The 8,999-nt window shown below is 43.5% G+C and overlaps 1 protein-coding gene and 1 long non-coding RNA gene across 2 annotated transcripts in view; one reads left to right on the forward strand and one right to left on the reverse strand.

The window, feature by feature from the left end:
- LOC100741344 overlaps positions 1 to 8,999 on the reverse strand; it is a 48,176-nt gene that overhangs the window by 7,053 nt on the left and 32,124 nt on the right. The window contains exons 2-4 of the mRNA XM_012385953.3: positions 2,581 to 2,791; positions 1,996 to 2,102; positions 54 to 190 (exon numbers count right to left, since the gene is read on the reverse strand). Of these exons, the coding sequence (XP_012241376.1) occupies positions 54 to 190; positions 1,996 to 2,102; positions 2,581 to 2,780 (444 nt within the window). The 5' untranslated portion in view covers positions 2,781 to 2,791. The remainder of the gene's footprint in view (positions 1 to 53; positions 191 to 1,995; positions 2,103 to 2,580; positions 2,792 to 8,999) is intronic.
- Positions 7,907 to 8,999, forward strand: part of LOC112212892 — a 21,904-nt gene continuing 20,811 nt past the window's right edge. The window contains exon 1 of the long non-coding RNA XR_002946743.2: positions 7,907 to 7,978. This is a non-coding gene — a long non-coding RNA (uncharacterized LOC112212892). The remainder of the gene's footprint in view (positions 7,979 to 8,999) is intronic.

The raw sequence follows: 8,999 nt of genomic DNA on the forward strand, positions 1-8,999 counted from the left end.
CGTCCGGACGCGCGCGCGCGCGCGTGCTCGCAACTCCTTTTCCTCCATCCCACCTGAACTAGATCTCCGAGATCAGAGCCGGCGGCAGTGAAATTGAGATGACACAAGAATGGCAGTCGATCTTCCCTCGGTCGGCGAACTTCCACCCTGTAGGTCCGGCCGACGTCACCGTACAACGTTCTGTTGCACACTGTAAAACCAGATAGAAAAATAAAAATCCTGCTGCGATATTCTCGCGAGATCAATGACCGCTTCTTTCCTTCCCTTTCTCTTTACCCTGATTTGCTACAACGTCGCGAATCGCGAGATTGCGAATCAAATGGGCAAGCAACAGAGGCGAACATTGGGTTCTGATGTTTTATAGTCTGCGGTTTGCACGCGTAATGCAGTTTGTCTTTAGGTAACCAGACTTTGATTAGCGAATCTTTGTTACATTTCGGATGGTAGATTTAACACTAGAACTACCGATAGTTAACACGAAGCTATTTCTACCAAAAGCAGTGAAAATGACTGGTCTTTAAAAAATACGTAATAATGGAATATTTTTATATTTGTCGATTTATTATTTTCTTACAGAAGGAATTTCATGTTATGCAGTACATTTTTGGTATTGTTAATTCATCTGCGATCATCATCCCTAAACGAGGGTTGACACATTTATAGAATTGAAGAACCAGTCATTTTGGCTAATGTGGTATTTCTAGCGTTAGAATCTAACGATCTAGCGATCGATCCGGAATTTTCCTGATATCCGATATCATCGTATAGAATGATAAGCGGTAAAAAAATTTTCAAAACGTGTGACATGTTGTAGAAAACGAGGGAACTGGTTAATTGGGGTTCGATAAACAGATTGCAACACCCTTTTGCACTTTGACAAGTACCAGTCGTTTTGACTGCTATTGGTATAAGTAGCCTGATACAAAATTATTTTGGGTTTGAATACATAAAAAACAAAATAAAATTCGTTATATTATTCTTTTAGTTATCGTTGCGGAAAAAATATAACATGAAGTAGGAATTTTAAAAATTTATAAAACCAGTCAATTCGACTGGTGTGGGTATAAGTAGCCTCGATACGAAATTATTTTCAGTTTGAATACATAAAAAGCAAAATAAAATTCGTTATATTATTCTTTTAGCTATCGTTGCGAGAGTCGTTGTATCATTGCGGAAAAAAATATAACACGAAGTAGGAATTTTAAAAATTTGTAAAACCAGTCAATTTGACCGGTGTGGGTATAAGTAGCCTCGATACGAAATTATTTTCAGTTTGAATACATAAAAAACAAAATAAAATTCGTTATATTATTCTTTTAGTTATCGTTGCGGAAAAAATATAACATGAAGTAGGAATTTTAAAAATTTGTAAAACCAGTCAATTCGACTGTTGTGGGTATAAGTAGCCTCGATATGAAATTATTTTCAGTTTGAATACATAAAAAACAAAATAAAATTCGTTATATTATTCTCTCACATCGTCATTGCGAAGTAGGAATTTTAAAATAAAATCGTAAAACCAGACAATTTGACCGGTGTGGTAGTTCTATTATTAATAAATAGAACGAAGAATTCACGTCATCGCTGTGGAGCCGGTGTGCTGTACGAGCACATCGAATATTATAAATGACGAAGGTTTCTAATTGTTACTACCAGATACGAATCGTTATATCGTACATTTCCTACTTCAGAATCCACATGGAACGATCTTTGTTTCAATCTCGCGACGTATCCGTGGCAGCGCATCCTTTGAATCTGCAGCGAAAGGGTTCAACGAGAACTTAATATCTTGCATCTTGGCGAACAAACGATCGCGAAGTGTGTTCTTTAATCGATACGTTTCGGGATTGGTTGTATATTCTTGAAAACGACGTTTAATCATCGGCGTACTGGTAACCGCGTATCGAAGAGAAATAGGAATTTTAATTGAATTAAAATTGCTGGGGCGAAATGGCGGTCAGGAATCGAACGAAACAGGTCGGATAAAGGACTCACGGGTGCAATATTTCGGCTCGTCGGAGTTGTCGCCGCAGTCATTTTCGCCGTCGCAGTATTTGTCCTGGGCAACGCAGTTTCCTGTGCCACATAGGTACTCGGATGGCCTGCAAATGGAATGCAAATAAAACCTACAATATATCCTTTCGAATACGCCTCGATACGACAGATATATCGGTTTGGTTCAACGGCGGACACGCGTACGATTTAATGGCGGACCATCGCCGAATACGATCGACGCGATTTTGAATCACGATTTAATCCTATTTTCGTAAGCGCCACGAATGGAAAGCGTAACGGGGGAATAAGAGTAAGAAAATATCGATCTGCAACGCAAACATTTGTGGTTTCGAACGATTTTAAATTTGTCTGCTAAAAAATACAAGGTTTCTCATAAAACGTGACGAAGTTGTTATAAAGGGAAGTGTATTGCGGTTGACCTTGTTTCAACGTTGCCGTAGAATCACATTTCTCTTCTGATACTAACTGCTCGTCTAATTTGAAACAGAAGAGAATAATCAAGAAGTTTTCCGCTAATGTAACTCGACGATCGACGACGAAGAAACGACGGCCGATCGATTATACCTGCAAACATTTTCCAAATTTGTCGTTGGCGTAGTGATCGCACCGGACGTGGTCTCGGACGACGTCGGAGCTGGATAAACCGGAAAACCAGGGTATCCAGAGTAATCTGAGGAGATTCCAGGGTGGTAACTAGCGGAGCCAGCCTCGATCGAGGCCGTGATCGCGGCTGCGATCAGCAGCAACCGCCGGCACATCAACATGCCCCCTCACCCTGAAAATATACAAAAAAAAAGAAAAAAGTAAGAACGAGGGAACGTTTATAAAAATATATCGCGTATTTCGTATCTTTGGTAATTAAAAGACGACGCGACTTTCTCTTCGGTTGAACTCTCTTCTTTGATATTAACAAATTAAATAGATCTGACAAATTAAACGTATTGTTTATGCTCGACGATTTTAATACGAAACGCTTATTAAAATAGAAGACACGTAGTTTGGAACAAAGAGGCCAGAAACTCGGAGAGATAGCGACCGGGATTATGCTAATTCTATTCAACCGCTCGTATTTGTCTCTGAAATCTGGAATGTGTTCTTATTTCTCGGACAAACGGTCGGTTCCAGTTTACTTGATTCGTAAGTTCGTAACAATTTTTCCTTTCGTTTCCCCTTGCGCCGTGTCCGACCGTGTCATTGACAAAACAAGGGAAAAACAAGACGTTGCGGAGAAAAAGCATACCGTTAAACGTGGGTAAATGTCATAAAAAATAAGCATATCTGAGCGGAAAACTGCGTAGTACGCGTGCCGCGAAAGCGTTCTGTTTATTAAGTCGCCGAATGGAATCTGGGCCAAACATGACCCAGGGACACGTCCCGGAAACTGGAATATGGTAATTTGGCCCGGCTCGCTTCGCGAATATACGGCACAGCCTCGTACGAGTGTCACTGGAATTGCAAGCAACTTAAGCGTGCACGGTCAATTGAATACGAAAGAGCGGAGGATGACGGAGAAATAGGGTGAAAGCAGCACATTCAGAGGATCGAGCGATTTTTTAAATTGCCGTCGAATTATGAACGTCGTGCACCGTTTCCCGAGTTTACCACGAGCAACGAAGAGAGAAAGGGTAGCTCGAAACGATAACAGTATCTTGAAGTAGCATGGTTGCACGGTCGAGAATAATCTTCAGCAATTTACGATGAATTCTGGCAAACACCTCGGGGCAACGTCTTATGGCGATTTAAGACCAAACGAGCGAATGCTTCGCCCATTTTAATAAAACTTAGAAACGAAAGCGCAAGGGAACGTTTGTTTCGCCGTTTAACTCCGATTGGTCGCCGAACCGGAAATCGAACATCCGAATGCTCTGAGAACGCTCTATACTTTGACGACGAACGTGTAACGTCAACTCACATCAGAGACCAGGCCATACACCGCGGACAGGATGGCACCCAGATATCTGCACATTCTTGGTGCGCACCCCCGATAGTCTTAAGTACCCACCAGGGGTCTTGGCATTTTCATGGTTAAGGTCCTTCGGACCAAGCGAGTATTTCCTGCCTTAGATTTCCCTTTACGTTTATTGTCTACCACGTGTTAGCTTAGAAAGTTGGTTTTCTTCGCATCTGGTGCGTTCCGTTAGCAACTTTCTCGCGAGGGCGGCTAAAACCCTTCCTGATCCACCAACCGTCTTATTATCCAATCGGAGACGGTGTCTACTGCCCTCGCTTCCTTAACCAAAATCGTCATCGACAAATCCGATAGTCCCGTGTCCTTAGACACACCCACCCCTAGCTTTCCTCAGACACGGTATCGTCGGTAAGACCAGACACACCCACCCCTGGCATTCCTCAGACACGGTATCGCCAGAAAGACTCGCTTATTCTGTATCCTGAGAATAGTCAACGTATCTATACCGGTCTCTACCCTTATAACAGTCGCGTACTTAACGTATCGTTGTAACTAAGTCTTACATAAAGTGGTTGGAGTGAATTGTGATTTATGTTAATTCAATGTGCGTTACATTGTGATTGCTGAATTCGTAATAAAGTTTAATTAAAACAAAATTAATAGTTGTGTTACGGCTCAGATACTTTTTATTTTCATCAACCAACCCCAAAAATTACGTGACAAACGCGAGCGAACGTTCCTAGAGATTACATCTCAGAGATGCTGGATAATAACTCTCGGTTCGGTGTTCGTTCGATCTCGAAACAGCGATATCCGATGAAAACATCGTAGCTACCATTTGTTAACGAGAAGACATTTCTGTGGCGACATTCGACGGCGGAACTTTCCGACGGTTTCGCGACACAAAACGCTATACCACGAAAGCGTAAGGCCGACTGCCCAATGTACCATCGATATGCTTACGGTCCTTTCGCAGAATATTCGGAAGAACGCAATACACGGCAACCATTGTGGACGTCTAACGAATGCGTGCGTAGTGGAGATATCGAGAGCCAACAAAGAAAAGAACAAAGAATGGTTTTGAACGAAAGATTCATTCCGTTTCGAACAGCGAAGTGCGAAGAGTCTAGCGTAACAGCGAAGCAAACACATTCGAGAAGTGTGATCGTTGATCGTTAATTGTTTAATAAACTTTTTTGTTGAATATCGAGAGTGTTTCTTGAGCATATACGCATTAAACCACTTCATTTCCAACAATGCTGCATGAAACCATTAGCTCACCTCTGCGATTAACCTACAACTACGGGCATAGTCCGTAGTGGATGATCGGACCAAATATAATATACAGGGTGGTTGGTAACTGGTGGCACCAATTCTACGCGAAAAAAGAAGTCGAGAATATAGAATAAACATTCTTTTTTTAATTTTTCCATCGAGACAACGATCTAAAGTGAGATCCGTTATAACGAGACGCGATAAAGTGCAGGCGTACCGAGCGAAAATTCAAAGTCGATTTTCTCGAAAACAAAGCCTCGAACGAAAAATTTGTATTCTATATTTTCGACTTCTTTTTTCGCCTAGAATCACTCCCTTTTCGCTTGTACCACCAGTTACCAACCACTCTGTATAACAGCTTGTTTACGTTTTCGGCCCAAAATTCTCTCGTAAGGGGTTAAATGAATCAAGCGAGCATTTTGGAACGTTCGCGGAACATTCTTAAAGCGTTTGGACGTTAGATTTCCGATTCATCCGAACAATCGCCAAACATCGAACTTGCTCCATGCTCGTTCACGCGTTCATTTTACTCGCTTCGTTTAGACGCACAATTATAAGTGTCGTTCTGCGGTACCGAGTTTTGTACCGTCTCTCGAACGATGGAGCAGAAAAAGATGGCGATGAACGCGATGGAAACAGGAAAACGACGGAGAACGAGCGTCTCAGGGCGGTTTTAAAATCAGTTTCGACCGTTATACCGCGACGAGGACTCGGTGATCCGGTAATCCGACAGAACGACGCGACGTTCCAGGAACGGTCGGACCTGGGTTAAATTGCCCGCACCGGCCTCGAAATTGGGTCGGTGCACGAGAAAATCGACTGCAGATTGAGAGGACCTCTTCGCGGTGGATCAACCGTCTCTCCTCCTCTTCTCTTCTTGATTTGTCCTTCCTCCTCCTCCCTCTCTCCTCCTACTTCTTCCCTCTATCCACGGTCGTTTTCATCGATGCGAAATTGGGGCCGGTGAATCGTCGGCCAAGAATAGGCAGGCTGGATCGTCGATCGACGATTCCAGCTTTCACAGAACCCGATGGTTGTGCCGGTACTTAGAAACGCGGCCGAGGAAGAAACGATTTTGCGTAACAACCGAACTCCGGCCGCTCGCGCTCCAATTCGGCTGTATTGCAGCTGCCTTCCACGCAAATTGGCCGCGTATTTTGGCCTTCTTCGTCCACCCGATACGATGATCGTGCCAGCGATGTCTGTAATTGTACCTGCCGGCGAAATTATTTCCACGAGGAAACACGCACGGCACTTTTCCATTATCTTCGTCCAATCTTTCCCATCCGTTTCTCGTTCTTATCTCTTTGCTATCGATTCGAAGATCGGATTACTCCTTAACGGACGAGTACTTTACAATGAATAAATTCTAGTCTGTATATTTAATTAATCGTCGATATGTTGATTAACAATATATATCGTCGAAGCGAAGTGCCTAATGAGCCATCGATATCCCAATGGTCCTTCCGCCGAACGTTCGAGAAGAAGGCATGCGTAGCAACGATCGCGGACGCCTAACAAACGTGTCACACGCTGAAGAAGACCATCCGCTCAGAAACAGTAACAGGATAGGCTAGACATTCTGCATACCACAGCTATCGAAACAGTAACGAAATAGTAAAGGAATAGGCGCCTCTGATATACACCAGACGACAAGGCCTCCAGAGGGACTAAAAGCTCAGTATAAAAACCCTGCAAAATAAGCGCTCGCCCCAATCTGTTAAAACATTTTCACCCAGTCTCTCGTAACACTTTGAATCATTCTGTTGTAATACTTTGAACCGTCAGCCTGTTGGATTTGCATAATAAATTTTGTTATCATATATTGTTATACTCTACCTAAATCAGGTTACATACCGCGGGCAAGATGGCAACCAGATGTCCGCACATCCTTACTGCGTACCCTCAATAGCCTTAAGGACCTATCATAAATCTCAGGAATTTTCTAGCTAAGGTCCTTCAGACCGAACAAACATCTCTTTACTGGATCGTTTCTAAAGCTTATTGTCTACTACGGAAAGACACGGGAAACTTAGTTTTTCTCACGTACGATACTTCCCTACTAGCGACTTTCTATCGAGGGCGACTGAGACCCTTCCTAGTCCACCAACCTTCTTATTATCCAATCAGAACCAATGTCTACTGCCCGTGTCCTTAGACACACCCCTCACTAGCTTTCCTCCGACACAGCATCGTCACTTTACTGCGCTTATTTTTCATCGTTAGAATAGTCAACATGTCAGTACCGGGTTCAGTCCTGTCTTTTCCCTTATTGCTACGTCAACTATAACAAAACTCTACGAGCCTTGCTCTATCATCAACGAATAGTGTGCCAGTGTATCGCATCTCTATACGCTAAATCATTGTCGACGATATACAGAGTGGTTGGTAACTGATGGTGGTACAAGCGGAAAGGGGGCGATTCTAGGCGAAAAAAGAAGTCGAAAATATAGAATACAAATTTTTCGTTCGAGGCTTTGTTTTCGAGAAAATCGACTTTGAATTTTCGCTCGGTACGCCTGCACTTTATCGCGTCTCGTTATAACGTACCGCACGCGTACCGAACGAAAATTTAAAGTCGATTTCCTCGAAAACAAAGCCTCGAACGAAAAATGTTTATTCTATATTTTCGACTTCTTTTTTCGCCTAGAATCGCCCCCTTTCCGCTTGTACCACCATCAGTTACCAACCACTCTGTATATCGTCTCAATTTCTTCACCTTATTCGTGAAACGTTCGAACTGCTACGCGAGGAGATCACCGGCGATCTATCGGTTTCGTGATTTCTTGCGTGACAAACGCGTGGATAGTGAGGATATTAAGGGACGACAAAAAGAGAAGAATCGAATCCGATCGACAGTTAAGTTTGAACCAGGCGAAATTGACCTAGCGAGATTGACCTAGCGAAATCCAGAGCGATACGCGACGCGATTAAAAGAACACACTTGTTAGGGAATATATCGTTGACCTAAGCACCGAGTGATTATTTAACGCATAGCAACAGCCGATATCACCTCGTATTTCTGAGAATTCTTGATAGAAATCGTTCGATGTACTTCTCGAGTATCCTTCCGTATTTCGATATATCTTGACAAAAGACAAAGTTCAAATTCAAGCGAAATGACCATCATTAACGTATCTTCTCTCGGAACATCCCGTACACAAGTTCCAAGAAAGCCGTAGTATTATTCCTGGCAACTACGCGCGCCGATAAAAGCTCGTTAATGTCGGCCGATTGCGCATCGAAAATTCTTAGCCGGAGACGGAGGCTCGGAAACTTGCTATTCCGTGCGTTCCATTAACATTTGCCATCTCGGTTACCCTTTAATCTCGCCAGAAATAGGGGCACCGGAATCGTTCCAGGTTCACCTTCGGCCGGTTGGCAAGCGGCGCCTCTTTCCGCGTTATTGATCACACGGCGGCCTTTTTACAATCAATTGCTGTTCCCTCGTGGTCGATCGATGCGAATGCCGGTTCGCAAAAACTGTCTGGAGCCCGAACAGCTCCGACAGCGGAGGGAGCACCGGGTTAAAATTCAATAAAACCGATGGATCGTCCTCTATCGGGGCGCTGCTCATAAATTTCCGTGAAGAAGCTACAACCTGTTGCTTAATTATAGCTTCTCACGCGGCCGCGACCGAACCTCTCTCTCTCTCTCTCTTCTTTCTGTCTCGATTGGTATGCACGCCTCGAAAATCGATGACTTCTCCCGCTGTACTGGCCTCGATACCGGGACTAAAGAGTTTCGCGACCGCTTTCATTCATTTCACCCTTCTGGTCAGCCGTTTCGCGGCTCGAAA

Source organism: Bombus impatiens, unplaced genomic scaffold (assembly GCF_000188095.3).
Source record: "Bombus impatiens unplaced genomic scaffold, BIMP_2.2 scf_0361, whole genome shotgun sequence".
NCBI classification, from domain to species: Eukaryota; Metazoa; Arthropoda; class Insecta; order Hymenoptera; family Apidae; genus Bombus; species Bombus impatiens.